The sequence below is a fragment of the Opisthorchis viverrini genome (assembly GCF_000715545.1).
Source record: "Opisthorchis viverrini unplaced genomic scaffold scaffold1367, whole genome shotgun sequence".
NCBI classification, from domain to species: Eukaryota; Metazoa; Platyhelminthes; class Trematoda; order Opisthorchiida; family Opisthorchiidae; genus Opisthorchis; species Opisthorchis viverrini.
In genome coordinates, this window is record NW_008752287.1 from 53844 (window position 1) to 77931 (window position 24088).

Consider the following 24088-nt stretch of genomic DNA (forward strand, 5'->3'; position numbering starts at 1 on the left):
TTTAGGCTTATTTACTAGCTTGTTTAGAAGAGTTACAGTCTGTCGCCCAACGATGATCAACCGCGTGTAAAAACGCAGTGAACGTTTCAGAAACGAACTATTCGTAATTCTCAGCCTCGAAGTATACCATCGATCTTAGACTGTCAGTAGCAGTGTTGGCTTGTGTGCCGGAAATTGATAAACTCGTTCCAGTGCACAGTTCTTATAGACTTTTTGGGGAAATTCTTGAGTTTTTGGGTCCATGTTTGAGTTCCAGTTGTGGTCGCAAATTGATTGGATCATGCTCTCTCTATCTCTCTCCTTTTCATCTTACCCATCTTTCTTCATTCCAACCTCATTCATACTTTTTGTCCAAACTTCAGGTCGAATACGTTGGAAACTACCTGTACACCGTATCGCACACAAAAGCGAAACCAAAGGTGAGATTTTTCCACCCCCTTTTTTTCAATCTAGACTTCACTTGCTCACTAGGTTCCCACAGCACTCGCCCCTTCCGTGACATACTTTGGATCTCCAATTATGCGGCTCACACCATTGTTTTAACGGTGTATGTATTGATCCCATAATAACCCCAGTTTGCATTCCATTGCGCTCTTTTCACTACGAATATAGTTTGCGGTTCGGAGAAAGTATGCTGCAGAGGGCAAGTTTTTTCCACCCCATAAATATGGCCAAAGTTTCTCACATCAAACACAGCCTAGTGTACAATCGTCGTGTTTTCATATTAAACCTTGTCACTGCGTTTCGTGGAAACAAAGTATGAAAATTCACTAGCAAGGTTGGTTGTATTGGTTATCCCTGGATGGTGGCACCGAGGCGGAACACACCACTGATTGAAGACAGGCTTGGACCAGTTGTGGGCTCAGTGACGTACACTCATCCAACCTCTCGCACTTGTTGTATAAGTCCACCTTGCTATCCCTCAATAACAAGGTCCACTGTTGCTTCTTGATTCTTCCTTCGATTCTGTCAGCTGCTGCCTCCAACGTGTAGCACGCCGGTCCTATTTTCCCTGGACGAACCTATGGCAGCTACAACCACTGTACGGCATCTATGCGACCTTACAGCTGAAGATGACGAATGCATTTCAAAGAGAGTAGTTCGCTACAACATATTTTGTTGACCATGAGCGGCGTTCTTATGTTCGGCGTCTGAGTCACAACAAATGACAACGGATAGTTTGGGATGGAGGATGCGCAAAAATGCGACAGCAGAATGGTGAGTTAATAAGTAAGAATGGCTCAGGGGGTGAGGTGACTTAGTGGTTAGAGCGCGAATTTACTGACTGGAAGGTCCGTGGTTTCGAATCCGATCGCTCCCTCTGGACTTCCCCTGTGTCTGGGCTTGGGTAACCTGGCAGTATCCCACCCCTCGTACGTCCTTCGAGTGACATGGCAGCGAGGCACCGAAAGGGTATTACAGCCGATCGATTATCATTTTTATCTTTTTAGCGAATTAATGGAACATTTCTGCAGCTTGTGATACCAGCATTTCGGTGAGTACCTCAAACCACTGTCTCATATACCCCTAGCTCTCAGCTATTATCCTCCAGTGCAGATAAAAACCCACCGTAATGTTTTCATGCTATTTTCCTAGGTTTAGCGTTGCCCACCCTGTGATATCTTCCAGTCAAGGTCTGCTTCAGTTAAGATGGCTGTCTGTGTGCAGTTCATGGTTGTACGTGAGCTCGGATACTACCAGGGCGCTTGCACCTAGACAGGAGGACTATTAGGGTCCTCATTCAAAGTCTTTGGCTCAAAAGCCTAACCGCAAGGCAGCGGTGTTCGGCTGGAAATGCAAGTACATTACCATCTTTTTTTACGGAACACGTCGCCATCCATGTTCAGTTAAGATAGCAGTGCTTCACCTGGTATACAGAGCACATGACTGAGACAGCGTAGTTGGCGCAACCAAATCAATTCAACAACTGTACAAACAGCTTATTTGTTCACAAAATCCACTCTTTGCATCATTGCCCACCCGGTATTTGGGCAGTGTTCCTCTCGTTGATCGATTGACCAATTTCACCTGATTTGGGGGAGGAGTCCTACCAACCCAAACACTCGATATTTCAGCTAAGAAAATCCGATAACTCTATCTCGTTGCTCTGTTGGTGGAACAGAATGCAGTAACGGTATTTTCCTCAGCTTAGTTCTCGGTCTGAGCCTCCCAAGCTAGCGTTCACGTCAAAATAACTGCCAAAGGTGCACAAGGCATATTAACGCCCAAAANTATATATATAGCGTAAGCGGCAACAACTTTCTGGAAATTCTGACGCGTTCTGGATGCGCCATTGGCAGCTGGCACCGAGCCAATACTGGGTCATGATTGGCTGTTGGGTCCAGACTTTCGACTAATCAGATCTTGCTTTGATGTCGGACCGGCAGGTGTCCCGAATTTTCGGCCAATCTTGCGTGAAATAGGCTTCTCGGCCGTAGCAGCACCTGATTGCGAGCGGTTAGACGGAATCCATGTGAAATTCCGCCTGACAGGATCCAGCGGTCCGCGCACTCACTATTTCAATAACACTAGTGATTTCAATAACACTTTGAGCGAAAGGTCCGAGGTTCGAACCCGACCACCTCTCAACTGTCCTTGTCTAGAATTGGGCAACCCGGCAGTATCCCAGCGCAGGTGCAATCGCAGTTGGGCATCGAAAGGGTGCTACATCAACAACACTGTCAAATTTGAAAGCGAAATGCGCATAGAGAATCGAATGTTCATAGCCACTGATTTCTTCACTTTGAAAGGCAAATGTTATTGTAGCAGTAGAGGCTGTCTTCTTGGTGTTCTGCACTGATAACCATTCGAGTGGAACTCATTCTGGGAAACTCGGGAAGTACAGTTATCCCATCCCAGGAGTTGAAAACTCCAAATGTTTCCACATAACTTCCATCTTAATCAAGAATTAGCGGAGACCCAACATAACTGGGAGTTTATTTTCTGACTTTTCTAGCTTCTCCACTGGCACGCGTGTTGCCTAACACGCTAATGACAGACAGTTGTTTGAGTGACTGAGTAGTGTGTGTGTGTGTGTGTAGAGTGGAGTGTCGGTGCTCACCCGTTTTTCTCGACTACTCCAAAGTGAGAGTATATGACAGTTTTGTTCATAAATCAGTAATGAATTTGCACGCGGAGTTTTCAACAAGACCGAAAGTTGCACGAAGCAGCTTGAAAACTATCGTGGCAGGTCCCTGGGGCAGACGACGGTTCTCAGGGCCGAGTTCATGTATTATCGGAATAGAAGCATCATGAATTAGATCATCCCACTCTCCGTGACCGCGTAGGTCTTTGCACCCCAGTTTCTCCAACTCTTGTGAAATTGCCCTGTCTAATTAATTGGCTCTGTGTGCCGAAGTTAAGAGAGGACGAACGATCTGCGTTAGACTCCATACAAATTTTGTTCTGCAGTCCCGAAATCCACGTGTCTGGGTTGTGTGATTCAAGTACTTAACAGTACAGTGGAAGCATAATCAGAATCAGCCACGTGACCTGCCTAAAGATCTCTTCTGCAGTTGATGACCTCCAGCTCTCTCTCTCTCTCTAGCCTCCAGTGGTTTCGACCCGATCCGTCGCAAAGTCTGTAACGACTAATTTCAGTTGCGGTGACATCTGTCCGTGGGACTAGTTAGAGACCTCAAAGAATCCTCAACATCCATTTACTTACTTGTTCAACTTCACAATCGAGGATGAATTGAAAGACTGGTACCCAAGATTTCAAAATATACCTATCACTGATGTTAGGTGCACATGCTATATTGCCTTACACCACATCAAATGTGAATGGATCCACTGAAGTGACCTCCAGCTCTCTCTCTAGCCTCCAGTGGTTTCGACCCGATCCGTCGCAAAGTCTGTAACGACTAATTTCAGTTGCGGTGACATCTGTCCGTGGGACTAGTTAGAGACCTCAAAGAATCCTCAACATCCATTTACTTACTTGTTCAACTTCACAATCGAGGATGAATTGAAAGACTGGTACCCAAGATTTCAAAATATACCTATCACTGATGTTAGGTGCACATGCTATATTGCCTTACACCACATCAAATGTGAATGGATCCACTGAAGAAAAGAGTAGGTTTTTCGGGGTTTGCTTCAAATTTGCGGTTTTACTAAATGGCTGTGGCGGGGATCTCTCCTTGCTTGGAACTGCTCAAGACATGTTTTCTACCTGGGAAATGCTGTGCAAAAATTGTCCGCTCACAAGTGCGTTTTAGGTAATGTAGAGGTATGAGGGGAAGAATGAGAGTAATATCTTTTTCCCTACTCGGTGGACGATCGGACAAAAGCTATTTCCATATAAACATTTTCTTGGCAAGATCAGATCTGATTGGAGCCAAGACGATGGGTTAGACCTACGACGTCACAACGTTTTCGTTTGCCCAGGAAGTTTACCACATCGGCGCCCGGAAGTAATAGCTAATGGTGTTTCGAACACAAATCGAATATCTCTTTTTTACGCTACATCATCTTACGTAAAAGTTTGCTGTGTTCGCATTCACTGCATGCACAATCGGTTATTAATTGATTAATTTCAAATGATCAATCACTAATCTGGCTTGAAATCACTGTGGACAGTATTCGAAAATCCGGGAACGAAGCGTGTGACCAATCAAGGGAGCTAGAGATAGTATGAGGTGGGATCCATTCGGTCACTTTTCCCTTGACTCGGCTTCTCATAAGGAGCACTCTGTTGATGTCACATTTTGTTGGGTACAATGACTCACAGTTGAACGACAGGAAATGTACCCGGTGGATACTAGTGAAAGGAAGAAGGCCTTCGCTGCGGAGTTATTTACCAGCAAAGGCCAAGTGAACAGCCGCAGACTATTGGACAGGGACGCAAAACTCTCATGTGCATCTTGTTTACAAACACTGAATATCCATATTCTCCTTGAACGCGTCTTCCTGAACTTTCTTGGATATTCACTGACTGTTGTTCAACTGCAACCAAAGGTGACTCCACAAATTCCGTAATAAATATCACTCTTCGAGAGACGCGAAGCGGGTTTACGAGAAAACATACTACTCGCATGCCCCATCAGTAGCAGCCACCGTTGCATTAGTATTGTGACAAACGGGTTTTCCCCATGTACCGCGTGAAAAGCCCCACGCAATACAACTTCAGTTTTTAATGCTGGGTTCCGGGCGAGCAGTGAAAAGCAGTATTCGCTTCTAACCGCTGGCAGTAGTGCTGCAGAGCTCCAGTCTTTCAAAAGTAGTAATTGGTAGCGAATCAAGTTGTTAGTATGTCCGCTTGTGTGTGCACATACCCTAAGCTGTTCTCCTCTCGGGCGCATCATTATTGTCTTCCCCAATTCTGTCGGCTTTATCTCCCAATGTTTTGCTGGACTTCTTATTCTACACCCATTAAGGCAGCACACGTTGCTTGTTTAGCTGTACTTACTGATGCGCCATACTGAGTTGTATGCACCTGAAAATGAAATATTTTGTGTTTCCACGAGCCTAATTGTTCAACCAGTGTTTCCCATTCCTCTTTTAGTTGATGATCGGCATACCTAAAACGGCATCACTTTTGGGCGCAGTCTTCAGTCCAGCCTCGGTTGAACGTGGGCAGTATCTTCGGGCTAGTTTAGCCCTAGCTTGGTTCGGGCCTACGGACACCAATGGGGATGCTGTTGTTATTCCACCAGACTCTTCCAAACGACCTTCAGATGATGTTTTCTCTTCGTCCGCAACCGATACACGGCGGCGTTACTGGGTTATAGACCTCACGGGACAGGTCGATCAGTTTCCCGGGTTGTTTCGTCTCCGCGTGTACACTGACCATAGTGAGGACAAAGATGTTGGTACCAATGGCAACGCGTTATCGAAAGCACCTTCACGCCGCCCCCATACGGTGATGACTGCTGACGCTACTGTAGAGACCGAGGATGGAGATCCCTACCCAACGGACTTGGATAACGTGGTAACCAGTGACGAACCCAGCGAGGAACCCTTGCTGGATTACGATATCGGTGTGTTTGAGGAGCGCAAGTTCCAAGTGAGTTCGGAAGGTCGTCGGTTCCAGGGTAGTGTTATTCCAACCTGAAAAAACTCCCTAGGGAAGCATGTGTTTCTGAACTGAATCCAATCAGTATTCGGGTCTCTAAGCCATTCGCTCGACGACTCTTCGCAATATACCTCATCTCGCTTACACTCGTGAGTCACCATCATTATTTTTAGCGCAACAGACTCTCCAGTTTGAATCTGGAGTTGGGAACGGCGCTCATTATTCGCAAAATTGAATTGACTCTTCGAAAACTATGACCTGTCCCTGATGGACTGAAGCAATCGGGCAATTGGATTCAGAGTACCAGTCCAAACTTTTGAGCTCTATTTAGGCATCCCGGGGTCTTAGCGATGCTAGGAAATTATTCCACCAGACTTTTCCGCCAGAGATATGATTGCTTCAGTAGACAATGACACTTGGTGAGCTGGAAAAATGTGAGCATCTAATAGGATGGTTTTGGTTTGAGCCAATACACAACAAAATGCAGCATTTTGGTGCAAATAGTTTTAATCCGCTCGTAAAGGTTTTGCAGCTTAGAGCAATGTGCGGCTAATGTGCCCCGTCGTGAACCGACCGAAGAGTCGCATCCTTAGTTATTAATTTTCAGCTGGTGTGGTGGAACAGAGTAAAGGTTGATTTGATAAATCCCAATACCTGATGTTTTTCGATCTCATCGGATTTCGAGCTGGTTTGCCTATGAATCTCCCAGTACGAAGTTCTATGTTGGGAACTCGTGAGGCACGATTGATGCTAGTTTTTTCTTTCACTCAATTGCACTCACCGACTAACAGTCCCGGCAACATCAGTACTCCGCATTTTCTGATCATACACGTTCTTCTGATTCTTCAACGTTTTGTGTTGGACCATATTTTTCTATCTTCAGAATACTGCTTTCAATATAAATCGCTGGTCGGTTTTAGGCCAGCGTTGTTAGTCGTTTTCTGCTCAAGGATTTTCATTATGCGCTGCTATGGACGCTCACTGGCAAGTACAGACTATCAACAGATATTTCGCACACTGCAGATGCTCCTGCGACGGACAAAGGTGGTAATGCTAGTGTCAACCCGAAGGATGAGCTATTCTTGTACTCCCAGCTGCATTCTGATGCATCGGACTTAAGCAGAATGACTGAACTGAAACATGAGCTTGAGTAAACCTAATCTGTCCACAAGACCAAAACGCTGACGAGTTTTTCACTCAAGACCTCTCAAACACTAGTCTCTATCCGTAGAAAAAAAAGTCATTTGATCGACTTTTCTTTCTGCGCGCTGCATTCTCCCTTGAGCTTCGACGGCCGCTATGAAGAGGTGTAAAATTAAGCCTCCTAGTGAAAAGGGTCACTATCCACTTTACCTCTCCCAACTAGACACGAACAGATAAGTGGTGACCTCTGGTGCTGCTCAGTGCTTTTTTTTCTGGCTTCGTTCTCTTCGCAGCTGCGCATTTTGATTCCTGGCCCCGAACACGAACCGGATTATGAGAAATCCTTCCGTCTCACCGTAACTGACGCTAAAAACCGATTGGATATTCGTGTGAAGCGGACTGTTCAGTTGCCGCATGAAATGGCTTTGCGTCGAAGTTACGAGCGGCTGCCTGACGGTAAATGACCTCCCGTTTCTATTTGCAGTGTTCATGAATTCGTATGAGATGAGCTATGTGTTTAGGATGTCAGCTAACTGGTGGTATTCAATTACGTAGTAGCATCGTTTGATACCCGTGTTACTCGTGCTTAGTACGGGTGATACAACTACCTACTCGGCAACTGAAAAAAAAGAATGAACCACTGAAGTCTGTATAACACCTTTAGGTTTGTGAGAAACCGGTCACCCCATAATGTAGAGCCTTCGATATCTACGAATGCTCACCGCTCTCAAATGGTGCCAACATTTGGACACCGATTCATCTACTAACCACTGCTGAGTACTGAGTGCGAAATCGCTGAGCATCATCCTGTCTCGGTACAATAAGGATAAAGTCATCAACTCACGTTGTGACTCCTTTTTCTCGTTTCCCCCTTTTTTAAATCAGATGATGTGCGCCCTGTTCTCGCGGATCTTTTGCCAAGTTTGGCAGCCCGTCAACAAACGTTTTGGCAACAAGCGTCTGCTGAACCCCAGCTGGGTACGAAGGGCCCAAAGAACTCTCCGATTCAACCGGAGCAACAGACAACAACAGAATCCGAGCTCCGGCCATTCGGTCCGCCACCATCTGTCTTTTTCGCTGTCATTTGTTGTCTCCTCCTTCTGTTGCTGTGTTTGTTCATTGGCATAATCACACAACCCGGTGAGTGAGACGGTGTTTCTTCAACTTACTTCCGCAACAGATCACAGTCTACATAAACACTCTTATCCGTTAAATCCTCAAGCACCTCTATCTGTATCACCCACCCCAAATATTAGAACTGATTTCGAATTACTATGTGTTCAGGGACCGCCTCCAATAATACTGAGCTCGTCTGCATCCGCTTTCTACATATTCCCCTCCCTAAAATTCTGACGTCTTCAACTCAGAACCTCATGCACAAATTGGTGCTTACTTCGCCAACGCTTTTGCTCGGTAGACGCTCACAAACCTTAACACATCATGAACAAGTGAAGGTTTGAACTGCCTGAACACTTACGGACCCCTTGACCAGCTTCTATCATCATTGTTAGCCGGGATTCCACACAGCTACCGGTTTGCTTCCCTCAGTTAGACGCTGCTACGGCCGAGAAGCCTATCCCGCACAAGATTGGCCAAAATTTTGGGACGCTTGCCGGTCCGGCATCAAGAACCCAACAGCCATTCATGACCCAGTACTGGCTGAAAACCGGTTGCCCATAGCGCATCCAGGAAGCCACATAATCTCCGAAATGTTGTTGCCGCGTAAACTTTCTCTGCCGCGCACCGTACAAGTGTTTTTTACCTGGTTTTGGGCGTTAATATACGTCATGCCCCTTTCGGGGTTGTTTGTGTCTGGAACGCTAGTGTCGGGGAGATTCAAATGGAGCACTACTATCATCGAGAGCAATAGGTCAGTATTACATACGAGTGCTTAGTCGACATACAACCATGATGGAAGGATGCCTTAGTAAATAATCAAAAGAAAAAAGGGAACTTGGTGCGAGTAACTTCTTTCCTTAAGGACATCGATAAGCAATAAGATGCCTAGACCTTTGTCACCATTCGAGCTAAGCCGCCACTAGCAGTAATGACCCAACTTCCCCGCTCTAGCTAAGCCCAGCACACAACGACAGCTAGGCAGTCCGGTTAGGCAATAGCAGCGCTTGCGCCAGTAGGATTGGTTGCATGCCATATCCTATAGGGTTTTCACGTGCAAGTAGGATCACGTGTACCCAGCTAGGAAACCATGGACATCCCGCAGCACTCATTCTGACTGCAGCGGCCTTCATTGCATTTCGTGCCGCGGACATTTCGTCAACCATGGCTTGGAACGGAACTCAACGCTTTCTTGGGTCGACGGTAGTCGGGCATACATAACAGATGCGCAACCACCTGGTGGTGCATGTTTTGCTACCAAGGCGCTCGAAGTTTCGGACTTGCTTGTCGTGCTCCAAAATTGGACGTCGCAACAGAAGGAAAGTGATCCGACGTGTAATGACAGGCGCCAGACTTGTATCCTTGCGGTTGGGCAGGAGGGCAGACTTAACTACTGCCCAGCGATCTAGAAGCTGGTCTTCATTAAATGGTAGTTTCTCAATATAGTCTTTGATAAATTCACTTACGGAAGGATTTTTCTGTCCTTTTTTCGGACTAGCTGGAGCCGCTTCTATGCATTCCAAGCCTCTTCCATTACTTGAACTTTCTGGCTCCGCCACTCGTCTTTGTTCGCGCGTAAGCTATGCTCAAACTGTCGTCTAACCGATCGTCTAATGTACGCATTCTTTGGGACCCAGAGACGTTGAAAGTGAGACGAATTGTCAAAAAGCAATTCTAACCTTGGATACTTGTGCGCCGACCTCACCCGTCATGCTACAGTCGGGAATAATGAAACTTCCGGGACATACATATTGTTCCACGGCGTCCAGCATCACTCCTTGAAATCTTATGGGAATTTTCAAAGACCGTACATCCCGTAGCATGTCTTTGTTGGCGCCAGTCACATACCGAGAGAGATCTACACAACTAGATTTTGTAAACGTTCGAATGTTCGCCCCATTTCCTCATCAACAACGAAATAAGACGAAACTGGGGAGCGTGGACATTCCTGTCGGGCACCACTGTCTGTGGGAAGATCTCCGCATATAAATGGAAAACGTTTTGGACCAACTAAATGGTCATCGTTTCAGAGAGGTTCTCTGGAATGATCTCCCTGTACACTTTCACTCGCCTGCAAGTATGCGAATACAATACGATTCACGAACTAATGAGACATTCCCTGTTGTACAAGCTTGTTGAGAAGGACTAACCGGTCGGTAGGGCCGTACGCACTCTTGAAGTCAAAGAACACCAAGATTGTAGGGCGCTCATACGGATGTCATTTTTACGCTTGGCAGAATGTAAGGATGTGATTCGTATAGCTCGGGACTCCGCTTAGTGTTCCCGGTTCCCGTTCGCCTTCGTAAGACGATACAGACAGTGTATTGACAACAGAGCTAATTCCTCTTTGACTCACTTATTCCAAGCACCCTTTTGAAAATGGGCATCACTATCGATTCACGAGTTCGCTGGGCAGTCTCTTTCTACCAGATAGAGGTAAATAAGGTAGATAGAAACGGACTGAACATTTCATCTTCAGTTCGGGTGGGAGTTGGCCAGGATCAATGTGGTATGTCTGCTCACCGTTGCATCTATATCGGTCTCTTAGGTTACCTACTATGGTTGTTTTTATAAAGGCAGCATTCTGTCTTATAAAATGCTGCTCGGTGTGTGCTATCAAGGGGTTGCTTATATATCGGTCTATTAAAATATGAATCAAACGTGTGTATCCGTACGACTTAGGCTATGTTTGCATTCCACTGCAGAAAGTTGTTTGCTTACGCCTATTCTCTAAGCCCCACTGTTGAATTAGTCATTTTATAGTACTTTTCCTCCAGTTCTCTTTTTGAATGGTTCTCAGTTGATCCCAATGAGTCACTTGCTTTAAACTCGGAGAAGTTGACGATTCATCCAATTGATCACAATGATGTTATTAACTCTCCCACGATCTCCGATAACCATCTTTTGTGTGGCTTGATTTTGTTTTCTCTTCGCATTCTCACTTCCCTCTTTCAGATCCTACTCTCGCATGGATCAAGTTTCCTTCGGAGGCCAAGACCAAACGAATGCCGACAGATGACGGAGAGCAAATCGCAATGGTCCGACACCCGGCTCGCTATAACAGTATTGTTTCCCGTTGGTGCCGCGTCCTCTTGTTGATCGGTTACCTGTGTCTCAAATCTGCTTACACCTTCGGTGTGACTTTAACGGCCCTGGTCATTGTAATCCGTTACGTGACTCGGTAAGTCGGTGATCTATCGGACAATAAGTCGGCTTGTCAATAAGGCTGGTATCGCACCTGCATTCCTTCGAGAATAAATCGGACCTCCGACTTGACGCGGTGCGCATTCCGTTTAGAATTTCAGCAAATCCCGCGAAATGTGTGTTAGTTCAGCCTGAGTCGAAGCAAACAGGATCGCTGACAGATCAGCTGGAAATCTGCTTGAGACTCAGTCAACTTTATCTTCCCACCAATTGTACTTAATAAGTTAACACGCAGATTTGTTTTAAATTATGGTACAGCAAAGTGGACGATGTTCTAGGTCATATGCGAGTGTTCCTGAACACGGTATCATGTTTCTAGCATATTCTGTCCTCCGTATCACCAGCTATTCAACAACTAGTCCCCGTTATCCGCCCTTCCCTCGTTTTCGAACCTAGCGATCCGGCTAATCAGCTGACCAACTTACCAGAGTGGACTATGGGTGTGCAACCGAACGATCTAATGGACACTAGTCTTACACGACAGAAACTTCTTCAGGAAGCTATGGATGTTCACCTGCGAGCTGAGCTGGTTCGACAACAGACACTAGCCAAGGAAATGCGCGAAGCTTGTGATCGAGGACTGGAAGTCATGTTCGATCAAATGGAGGAGGTAAGGGTGTTTTTTTCTGGATGCAGTTTGTGAGTCACATTCAACTTTCAACAGACTGATACATCAGCTTGTTTGTCAAAAGTATACAATGGTGTACAAGTTCGTCGAAAAATAGGTAGCTCGGGTGTGTTTACTGGTGGTTGATCAGATGGCAGTTGATCTGTTCGCCGAGCTTGGCTTGCAATTGTTTCGTCCCCAGTCGAGGAGACAAAGGTCAAGCCGATTGCTAAGCTCGGTGAACAGATCAACTGCCATCTGATCAACCACTAGCTGTACAGGTTCAAAACATGATCACCAAATGCAGAAGGTGAGGAGGTATGTTCTCCACTCGATTGTCATCCCTGTGAGCTAACCGTGACAGATTATTTAAAGAAAGCCCTAGTGCAGGATTAACTATCGAGGCGGTGAAAGCACCAGGTAAACTAAGCAATCTTTTAGCGACACAATAAGGTTATTCTGTCTACCACGCGTACTTCACACTCCACAGTACGGTCGCCCTGCAAGCATGCTCTTCGCTCACCGTTTCGTTGGAATTGATCTGAAGACAGATGGACCACAACCTAACAGCGCATTGTTAACGAGTATGCTGCACTGGCAGCTGTAGACTCTTCGGATGTACGGACGCAATTAGTAGTGGGGAAAATGAAGTGATTGTTCAGCGAAATACACTCATTTGCAAACTAATTTGGTTTTTCGAGAGACTCACCTGGAACACAGCAAATGGGTGTATATTCGCTACTTTCGTGCAATTTGGTTTCAAGTAGAACATAAGGTTGACGGAAACTCGAGGACTGCGTCTACCTGATGAGCCCTAAGAAGGATGAAACCGGTCGGGGCTGTCGAGGAGTTTTCAGCAACCTTATGAGTAGTGCATTACAGAAATGGTTGTTCATCCAAATGGGCGACTGAAGAATTGTAGCAGTTGGAACAACTGTAAGTGGTTTTAATCGCTCGTGATTCCTCATGAACAGGTTGTTTTCCGGCGCTAACCTCAAAGAATGGATCTGCATGTCAGTAAGGAGAAAGATTTTCCCGGCACTTCATACTATACGTAATAACTGGGGCCAATCAGTGGTCATGCATCCTTTTGTACTCCACTGTCTGACTTATAGAAAATTCAGCTTTTTTCTGTCTGGTCCCTCACGGTTACCTATTCCGTGACCGATTTCGAATATTCGACCAGAAAATTGACCAGCAAAACTAGGACCATTGGCAAAATGAGGTCATTTCAGAACAACACCCTTTCCGTATAGTACTTTCAGGTGGTTGTGGGATGTATAGGGCTCTCGTTCGTGTTTAAACGGTGGGCAATTATTCTGGTGAGTGTACATCAAAGAAGGGAATCGCCCATCTCGAGATTCGTTCTAACGTCGTTGGTTTCACCGTATAGATAGCGGACAGTGTAGTTGGTAGCCCCGATGCGTTTACGGGTTGTTGATGATTGATGGCCGTTGGCCCGTTCATCGAGCTGGGTAAACGTTCCGTCGACGACAAGTCATCAGTGTGCTCGCTCAAGGAACCAGTAAAGGCGTGAACGTGTGATGTGAGTGGAGCTATATTCTTTCTGAATGATAGTCACACTACTGTTTGGCCGTTCGTGGCCTAATGTTCAATTACCAGCCGGGTTCGCTCGGTGATTCGTGAGATGTGTGCTGATGATGATCACCCGCAAGAATGAAACAGCGGTACAGTGCTTCTTCACTGTACGAAATCCCACTAGCCAACCTCGGATAGCAGATCGACAAACATTTCGTCATCGACAGCATGACATCAGTGTACAACACCGATGCTTCACCGCCGTACAACCATGATTTAGTTGAAAGCCTTATTGTAAAGAAAAGAGTGACGGTGGACGGGGGAGGAACTTAGTGCTAGCTTACCACAATCATTCCGAGGTGCCTACACCTCCAGCCATTCACTCAGGTGATCTGACAACAAGAACGCCACTGACATCAGTTGGCAGCCATGTCTTGTAGTGTCTCCAACCAGGCACAGTGAGGATCACGCGGTCCCCATCCTGGAAGGCGAGTAGCATCAACAGCACTCAAGTGTTTCGTGATCTCCTTCATACTCCTCTGGAAGGTCAAGGGTTAGCCACCTCTCTGTTACGCCACTCTGAATTGGGCTTTGAAAACAGCGCCCTCCTCGGCAAACGATGGTTCGGCATGAGCGACATGTCCCAACCAGCGCAGCTTCTGATGCTGGACACGTTCTTCAATGGAAGTACCCGTTGGACAACCGAAAACGCGCTTTCTAACTGCCTCATTACGGATTCTCCGACACCAACACAGACAACATGCAGTCGATCAACAGCCATCAAAACAACCAAAGGGTGCGAAAATCTCTTTACATCTGTAATTTTAGGGGATCTCATCATCCTCGTCATAATCACTGTAGGCATTCTGCGAGTCTTCTTTGTCAGCCATAAGCCGCGTGTAATCGGTGTAGCGCATTCGTACATCGGCGCGTTTAGAGCCTGGATCAAAGATTACTCACATGTCTGGGGTGTAAATACTTCCAACTAAGCATGTCGAATGGGTGTTTTCATCTAACATGCCGTTGTTAGACTGTCTTAACTGAACGGTGATTTCTTTCAACCACCATTTCATCGTTTTTCTCACATTCCTTCCGAATTAGCGTCTCAGCGCGGCATCGAAACTGGCAGCAACCCGTCGTAGTCGTGTTTTGTTATCCCAGGGTGTCGCTGAGTTGGCTCGCGTAACTGCTGTCGCATCGACCTTGCAACTGGCCGAGGGCTTGATGGCATTCAACCAAAGTGTCGAATGGGCGTTCCACCGACTAAAATCGGACTTGCAAGAGACGGAACGTGCTTTGGGGAATTCCGATTGGCTAACAGGTATTCCGTCTGCTACCAGCTGTTATCTTTCCGTTCTGATCTTTCTTTATGATCTTCTTCGGTGTGAAGGACTTTTGATTGATTCTGTCTGATTTATTCTGTTGGGTGTGCACACGGTACGCATTCGGACAATCTGGTAACATTTTTCATCCTAGAGTTTAATGCTGTGATCACCAAGAAGATATGCCACCTCAGTACACTGGTTGATTTGAGCATAACTGTGCCTTGGAAGTAGGAAAAAAATGTTGGCAGTCCTCTCATGAGCATCCTGATTGTTATCTGAGGGAATAGCATCCCATCCTTGAAGGTAAGGCGCGCACTTGGACCAGGAGTATCGCCCACCTGAGTGAGAAATGCGTTTTCAACTTAAGTGGCCTTTGCAGCTCGAGATTATCTCGATAGCGTCCCATGACATCTTTCCGAATGATCCAGTTGTAGTCTCCATTTCAACTTCTGGGCATTGGAACTGCTTATTTCACATGGCTTCATCTTCCAAACACAATAAGTTGGTTTACTGGCCACACGACTGAGCCTCCATCGAGCCATTGAGCCTACAATACTTCCAAGTACCCGTAGCCTTAACTGACGCCAAAGTGGGTGTGTATGCTACCGTGCGTCGTATTTGGTCCAAGCCGTGAAACCATTGCCGCGTGTTGAAAATCCACTTGTCAAGTCAACATGACTCCCCAACGAAGTTAACTAGTGGATTTGGCCAAACGGAAGTCAATGTTTTAGTATTTCCCCATCCTTTTTGAACGGATCTTCCTTGTTGGAGAGCAGCAAGGAGTGCCAAGTTCTTCGGCTAGCATTCTTCCGACGAGCAAACTTCACATATCTTGGTGAGCGAGGTCTCGGTTTCTTGGGGAACCACTTGAGAAGAACCATTTTAAGAATGTGGAGCACACTTTCATGTAAACAAGATGGTGCACAGCTTAAATGGACTTTTATTCAAAGACACAGACTTCCATTTCGAACGGTTGTGTCATTTTTTTCGTTCTCCAGGAACCCTTTATGCGAGTTTGTTAGGACACGGTAGATTGGCTTCAGTTCACTTCAGTTTGTCAGTTTGTCCATGTACCAAGAGTACGTTGGTTCCAGCTGCTAAGCTTTCCACAACCGGAAAATGGGGAAGCGTGGGAAATACAGCCAAGCACTGGAACTGATGGCATATTCATTTAGTTCGGAACCTGGTTGGCTACGCGTTGGAGGCGACAGCTTTGATGCACGAGCGCCAATGACTACGCTAATGCGCCGTTCCTTCCAGTGTCGTTAACCACTGATGAGCTGAGTCCCTGCCTCCCCATCCAAGGGGGCGGCAGCTGTCGACCCGTTGCCAGTTTATACGCTGTGCACCCTGGTGATCGAATACGGACATCTTTCGTATCTCCTCTACGCATAGAGACCATGTCTCTAAGTCAGTATAAATTACACTGCCACTATGTAAACTTTGTTCTTGCCAGACCAATGGACGTGACCTTGGTGCTACAGGTGTTAGAGGCTTCTAAAAGCTCTCCTGGCTTTCCCAATCTTGAGAGCAATCCCAGCAATACCGGTCCATCGGTATTGATACGTGTTCACTTAATACTTCACTGTGTAGGCGTGAATCGCATACCACACCATGTGGCAATGTTATTTAGGTTCTTTGAAATGGTTTACATTTTCGAAGGATATGGACCAAAGAAAGTCATTCGTCCGCATTCTCAATGTCTGTGAGAGAACTTCCCGGGAGCACTACAACCTCCAGAATTTTTGAGACAGCTAGAGAATTTTCAGCTTGAAGGATAACCTTGTATTCATCAATGAACTCGGGCGAAGCTCTTTGGCGTACTCGTAAAGCATCCAAAGGTACAAATTTAGAGGGAACCCCTTTGATCGCCAGACACCGCCGGAGTTTCTGACGATCGACGGAGTCAAAAGCAGTTTTCACATCAAGAGAAGCGACCAATGATGGATGTTTGAAAGAGTGGAGGTGCTCAAGAGCCAGACACCGAGTTTCTGACGATCGACGGAGTCAAAAGCAGTTTTCACATCAAGAGAAGCGACCAATGATGGATGTTTGAAAGAGTGGAGGTGCTCAAGAACTTCCCTGATTCAGGGCGAAACTTGACTTGATTCTCACGAGTTCATCCTTCCTAATAATCGATCAACCTGCCCAAAAGAATACAAGAATGCACTAGAGTGATACTATGATGGCTTTCGTAAGACGTTCTTGCGCCTTTTTCGAAGACTTGGATGACGGTTGAAGAGTTCCGATCAACTGCTATTCTGTTTTCGTTCCAACTTTTGTGAAGTATGGCTGTTCACCAGGATCTCGCTACCTTTGAACAGTGTGGGGTGTAGGCCATCCGGACCAAGGACCTTGTCGCACTGAAGGATTGATACCTCACGCTGTATTTATGTTGTCGATATTCTATTTAGGTCCGCATGGATTCTTCCTGAGATTGGAGGAAATCAGCTAAACTGTCATTTGAATTGATCAGCCCATCGCTCAAGACCACGACTTTGCGAGTGAATTGCCGTTCCCTTTTTTATTGACATCATTTCGTTGACACTTATCTTCTGTTGACTGGTTGATCAGATCAGCTGAAGCCTGAGGCGATGGTCACATGAGTAGCTTGCGTTTGGTGAACTCCAAATAAGTCGATGTGAGCATTTGTGCTGGAAGTTCGTACTGGCAACAGACAGCGCACAACTGAGCCAGTCGCTCCTCATTATCTGCGCGCGGAGCATCGACTCCAAATCTACCACCCAGTTCTGCTTGTTCCGGACTTAGTCGTCTAATGGGACATTCATATCACCTGCCAGGATTACTGTATCCGTTCTTGTTGACCGGAGCGGTCGCCACAGAACTCGATAAAATCCGTCCCTTTGAGTCTCTCGGGGCATTTGCTGATGCGACACATAGACACCGTTTACCGGGTCGATCCCCATGGACCTTGATTGAGCTAGACAACTGCATAGCACAAAGTCGATTGTTTCCTGGGATCCAGCCCAGTAAGGCGCTTTCAGCTTCGCAACTCCCACACCGAAGATATCACGACCCGCTACGAGAAGATCACTGGATACGGATCAGATCTTTTGAGTTTAGCAAGAGACTTGGTTTATTTTCCTGGGCAACAGTTTAGACACGGAACACTGGCTAAGGCAATGGCAATGGATTCATTCGATGGGCGGTGAATGGGTGTGGTGAAGGCATGTAAGCGAAATGCTTCAATGGCGAATGATACTTCCTGGTTGCCTGAGCTTAAGGAGTGGTTGAGCCTTTGAATCAAACGTCTGACCCACAAGGCAGTGCGAGGATGTCGGTTTTTTTTCGGGAACCCCGCCCCTAGCCTCTGACTCGAAAGTTTGAACCATGAGACGTTGGTTGTTAGGGTTTTCTTGAACAACCTTTTTCGGGATAGTGATTCAACAGTCTGACGCACTCGACAGCAGGGAGCGGATCTAGCCCGAGGACGCAGGGATCAAGGCATTTCTGTTTCACTTCTAATGCGGCTTCGCACAGCAGGTGTCCTGAGCAACGCCAGACCCCGGTTTTAAACGTATTTCGACTGTATTGAAGGATGCTTGACAGTTGATCACAATCAGTCGTTAAGCGATTGGAATGTGCGGTTTTTGAGGCCGATTTTTTTCCAACCCGTCCGTCTTCGGAGCAGCCAGTGTCGCTGTTTCCATAACTATGGAGATCATGGACGTGCTGTTTTCACATTTCCATCGCCGAGGACAGTACTTCAACTCCGACACAGAGACTCGCTGTGCTTCGTTGGGCTGCTTAACAGTGGTCTGACAGTGGTTCTGACATGGTTGAACCGTGTCGTCTACATCAAATCATCCACGCAAATTCGTCCGTTTCGCCAATCTGATGAGCACGTGTTGAAGTGGTCGGCCATATTGCGAAAAATCAAGTGTCGTGAAACCGTTGACTACTCATAAGTAGTTAAGAAAAACCGGCGAAATACCCCCCAACCAGAGTTCAGCTTCGTCGACCGCCTCGGCGCCTCCCTGCAACACCGCCGAAGTTGTCGCACACAGATTCCTTTTATCACTCATTCGCCTTCGAAGGAGACTCTGAACACTCGTACGTTCCCCCTCTGCAGTGGTAGGCGCGAGAGGCTAGCCTGACATGGGTTGCTCTTCCAAAAGGGTCTGCCCCCAGGGAGGATCGAACTCCCGACCCCTGGTTTACAAGACCAGTGCTCTAACCACTGAGCTATGGAGGCGTCGGCGCTTTTTGGATCTCTGTTAAGTGATTTCAGTCGTGCACACATAATATTTGTGCACACAAATCTCGGTGCACAAAATGAAGTATAGCTTTGACGGATCTGGCATGACAATATATTCAGTCGGGTGGTTGTGCGCGCGTTTTTAACTTAAAAACCTAGAGAGGTTAAAGATAGATTCAGCGTAAGTTCTTGTACACCTGCGATCCTCTCTAAAATTTAAATACGACTGTTTACTAATTCGACACCACAGAATGTATGAAATAAACTGAGAACTACGATTTTTCACAGCCACCTACAAATTATCCTTCAGCTGACCTTGGGCGTTCGAAAGGTGCAAGAATTGCATCACAGTTCTGTGTTTGATCCACTGAGACACAGATTTGCCTCCAATACAGACAGCGCGTTCCAACAATCCCGAATTTTGTGCTTCATGATGCCCCTTCGGTCAGTGACAAACCGTTTACAGGAAAAATGGCAGGATAGACAGTGTGCTGATAATCATTTGACGCATTCGACTGGCTAGACTGTCTATACGTGTGTTACTTGTACAACCCTATCTTTACACCTTGTACTCATCGCATCGATACCTGTATTTGCGGAATTTTCTTTTCGAAGCACGTGATTCTTGAATTCAACGTATGATCTATACTCCTCCATCCAAGACCCGTGTTTCTTTTTTGTTTGCTCTGATCTGCAAGTTATCCCATTTGGTTCTGCTGTGTAGATGGACTTGTTTGCCGTACCATCGGCACCCGCCATTTCGGAACACTGTAAAGCTTGTACAATGGGGTCAAGTAGGTTGTTGGAAAATGTTGAGGCGGACGTTTGGGCAATAACCACGCACTCAAGCTGACAGCTGAAGACCCCGGGCCGCAAATAGTTTAGGTGGAGCAATAGCTTCCCGCTCAGTTCACTCACCAAGGCTTCTTGCAGCTCCGTTCGAATTGTCGAATGATTAGACTCACACTCCAAAATGGGGTTGATTAAATTTGGCTTCAGACCCCATCCGTCTGGTGACTTGCTTTGGTCTGACACTGGAGCAAACTCCAGTGTTTTACCTCTTCTGGCCCTTTATTATCATTCTAATTGATCCTTACCCTTGGTCGTATTACCTTCTCAGGTGCACGGATCATCTACGCCGAGGTCGTTCAGCTAAGAGGACTGCATCCCGATCCAAATGACCCCACGCGCTCATTTTTACAATGGGCCAAGTTACTGGGTCCTGGGGGGAGTGGTTCGCTTGTAGACCTATTATCCCCTGGCCAGTCACCACAGCTACAGCATCCACCTCCGATTCTTCCACTAATTCAACCAGACCAGTTCCAGATACCAACGCCGTCACCACGGAGCTCCGGGTTGACACAAGGTGGCGATGAGCCGGAATATGGGCCCAGTTACACCCCATTCATCCTCCATCCAATCGAAGCGGTAAGTCGCGAATTCACAGTCTTGAGGGTAGCATTAATGGCGTACAAATCATACAACCACCTTGGAATGCCCGAAGCAGTGCAGAAACAGGAAGTGACTGGAGGCTGTTCCCGAACAGGCAACGCAAATAGGGCGCCTGTATATTTTCTCGTTGGATTTAATGTTGTCTGAGTTCAGCATGTTGGTCTGCGGGAATATAAACTCCCGCAAGTATGAGAGTTCAACTCATGATCACATCTAGTTGTGTTTCTAGTTTCCGTCGTTTGAAGGCCCCATAAGTGTACACATTCTGATGAAACCTCGCCATTCGAAGTGCGCCAAAAGAACTAGGTCATCATCATTATCAACTGTTTAACCGCGTACTCGTCGTACAGTGGTTGTAGCTGCCTCAGTCTCGTTCACCGATGATTTGGGGCAAGGGGTAGGTAGCTGCGCATTGCAGGCGGGAGCTGATAAATTGGTGCATAAATCCAGCGCTGTCAGTGGGCTGTCAAGTGGGGGTTGGAAAAGGAGCTATGCATTGAAGGCACCAGTTTGGATGTACGAGCGCCATTGAGGGCGCGACTTGGCCATGTTTGACAATGTCTCTAGTCATTGATGTGGCCCGTCTCGGTTTCCCCATCCAGGAAGACGGCAGTGACCAGCGCAGCTGAGTTTGCTGGTAATGGCTTTCACACTTCGTTTCCAAGTCCTTGTTTGACCGCCTCTGGCTCTCTTCCACCCTTCAAACGAAATACGTCAAATTTGGGTTCGATTCTTGTTGCTATGATCTCCATCTTTCTGCAATGAAAATGTGGATAATTTATCACTCGGTGGGAGTCTTTCGTATGTCTATTTAACAAACAAATAGCTTCCTGTATCCTTGTCGTAATCTGCCACAGTGGTTCCTGTGGTCAGTGAAACAAAGACGCGGTTTTGGCAGTTACGATGGTTCGATTCCGTTATCTCAGCATCTGACTGCTAGATGGGTGAGGCGCAAGATTACCTGTTTGGAGGCAGCTGTTGCAGAAAAGTAATTTCGACTTTTCGCTTTCCGGCGTAAACAGGTTGCTTCGGTGCTGCTTTCTTGGTTTCGTAAATGGCGTTCAGCCAAAGCTGTCTCTTTTAAGGTTTGGTTTGTTTTCTCTTTGAACTCCTTTAGAACAATCCACAGCAATGAACTGGTTAGTTTGTCGACTCTAGTGCCTGGCAGTTTCACGCGTTTGAAACCAAAGTACCCATGCAACGCGTGAGATTCACAGCCCTGGTAACTTATTTGTTATGCCGGTGAACGTATTTCCTACGGATGGAATGGGTGACATGGAGTTCATACGGAGTTGGAAAGCTATCGTGATGCCATCACACTCCGGTCGAGACGCTGTTCTATTTAGGGAACCCGGCTTCGGTACTCGTCTAGTTATTTCCGCGATACAGGCAGAACAATGGTTTTTTACCCTCTATCCACTGGGAGGCAGTCTTTTTTTGACAATTGTTTTCTCAAGCATTGATTCCCTTTTCCGCTGCTTGCGACTACTGTTTGGTTTTTTGATAGAAAGTGATCCTGTAACATCCGCTCTCATTTCTTCACTTTCGCTCCTCTCTGACGCTTTCAATCTTAGTTTTTCTTCTATGAATTTCATTCCCCTCATTTGCAGGAAGCAAATGAAGCTTATTGGTCTAGTCTGAATACGGAAGCCGATCCTTCTGGCCTGGATACCGGGGATTTTCTTGACAGCTTGGATACGGAACACCAGGATGCAACTGATGGGACCGAAATTCCCGTAGAACCCTCTTCACAATCGTCATCAAATTATTCAAAATGGCTAGATCTCAAGTTGGGCTGGGTCCACGTGCTTGGCGCGGCACTGCTACTCGATGCCCTCTGGCTCATTCATCGAGTGCTTCACACAGTCGACACCGCTGAACGTCTTCTTTACGGAGATACAGTTTTCATCGATTTGACTGTTGAAGGTAAATATTTATCAATGTTTGTGCGTTCAGTATCCGTAAACTGTGCTAGCACTACAACAAGGGTGATGTGATGGCTTCCGTGTGCAACCAACACGTTTCGTCTGCTACCACCGTCGGACACTTCCTCTAAGATGTGAAGAGGAGCTAATGTAAAGTATTTCTCACCTGCACTAGAACAACAAGACATCGGTTACCTGTGAGGAGATTTTGGCGATTTATTTCAAAATACATTATGGAATTTTCCTCCTACCACAGTCAGTCAGTCAGTCGAATAAGCAAAACAACAACCGTACTTATCCTGAATGTCATTTGAACCCCAGGACCCTCGTTCTTTCAAGGCGGTCGTTTGACATATTGAGCAATGCGAGGGAATAGAAATTAATCGATGTTGCACGATGGCCCTCTGGCAATCATCCATTTGTCAATATCACCAGACTGTGTCTTATCCTTGGAAAGTGCATTTGCCGTGTGTTTCATTCAATCTTAGTTGCAATGAAAAGTAAGTGCATCTGGAAACTCATGTTCTGAACAGAGGGAGGTTGTTGTTTATGTGAGGAGATTTCTGGAGAGTTTTTATCCTTTAAGTGAAGCCAATCTGTGCTCAAAAGCCCAAAAACACTGTTTTAACCCTACTGTGAGTCAACAGCAGTATGTATCTCACGAAACTCTAGGTAGTCTCCACCCCGCGCCTTTTCAGCATAGATTGATCTCACTTACAGGACAAAGTCTCTACCAAAGTGGGTACCGTGCTTATCGTTTTCAACAGAGGCAGCTTCATAATGTTTGAATCATATTTTGTCTTATACAGTCATATGATACCTCTCTTGACCGGCATGTGTTGCTTATGAGGGGTCCCGTTTAATGCACATCGAAAGCAACGCACAATATGTTGCTGGATGGGTATATTGCACCATAAACAAAGGATCAGTTAAAATCTCAGAGCTTTTTTTATACCCACGTCTCATCCTAGGTCTGAGGCGCCGGTTGTTGCAAAAGTCCCGCCTTCGGATCGGATGCAAACGAGCTTTCGAAGCGGTAAGTTGTTTGTTTTCCTTGACATTGTTCGTCGATCTCCGGAGTCGAGAATCTGTTTTCCCATCTGGAGTGACTTGAATCACACACACCAAAAGCCGTCCCAGTGCTGTTTAATTTGTGTGTAGAATCCGAGCTGGCGAGGGGATGTATGGGAGCATGTGAGGATAAATGTAAGACACTGTGCAGCCTTACAATCTCAGGTTGGGACACCACTGTGTCAGCACTCTGTTGCTTGTTTTTCACGAGTGTGACTCAGAGTATTGACATTATTATCTGTTTAATCCTATCTGGATGTCGCTCTGTTTAAATGCCTTAGTTGCTCTTTGTCCTCTTCTAACCAGTGCTTCATACGCATTTTATTCCGAACTTGTCGAACAGCTTTCTGATAACCTGGAATTCCTCACCTCCCATATCCATCTCAGTTAGCTTCACCTACGCACTAGCTTTTGTTTTAGAGGACTGCACCCCCCCCCCCCCCCTCTCTTTTTCCCATTTTTTTTTTTGGT

At 46.3% G+C, this 24088-nt stretch overlaps 2 protein-coding genes across 2 annotated transcripts in view; one reads left to right on the forward strand and one right to left on the reverse strand.

The window, feature by feature from the left end:
• Nucleotides 1-24088, forward strand: part of T265_15584 (hypothetical protein) — a gene marked incomplete at both ends in the record, with an annotated part of 77513 nt that overhangs the window by 44125 nt on the left and 9300 nt on the right. Inside the window, 10 exons of the mRNA XM_009178680.1 lie at nt 363-419; nt 5507-6007; nt 7453-7615; nt 8045-8299; nt 11231-11456; nt 11876-12089; nt 14727-14946; nt 20290-20597; nt 22232-22547; nt 23518-23582. Of these exons, the coding sequence (XP_009176944.1) occupies nt 363-419; nt 5507-6007; nt 7453-7615; nt 8045-8299; nt 11231-11456; nt 11876-12089; nt 14727-14946; nt 20290-20597; nt 22232-22547; nt 23518-23582 (2325 nt within the window). The remainder of the gene's footprint in view (nt 1-362; nt 420-5506; nt 6008-7452; nt 7616-8044; nt 8300-11230; nt 11457-11875; nt 12090-14726; nt 14947-20289; nt 20598-22231; nt 22548-23517; nt 23583-24088) is intronic.
• T265_11876 (hypothetical protein) lies at nt 19698-19928 on the reverse strand (the record flags this gene model as incomplete). The annotated part of the gene is made up of 1 exon (XM_009178681.1): nt 19698-19928. One exon carries the CDS (start codon nt 19926-19928, stop codon nt 19698-19700), a length of 231 nt encoding a protein of 76 aa, XP_009176945.1.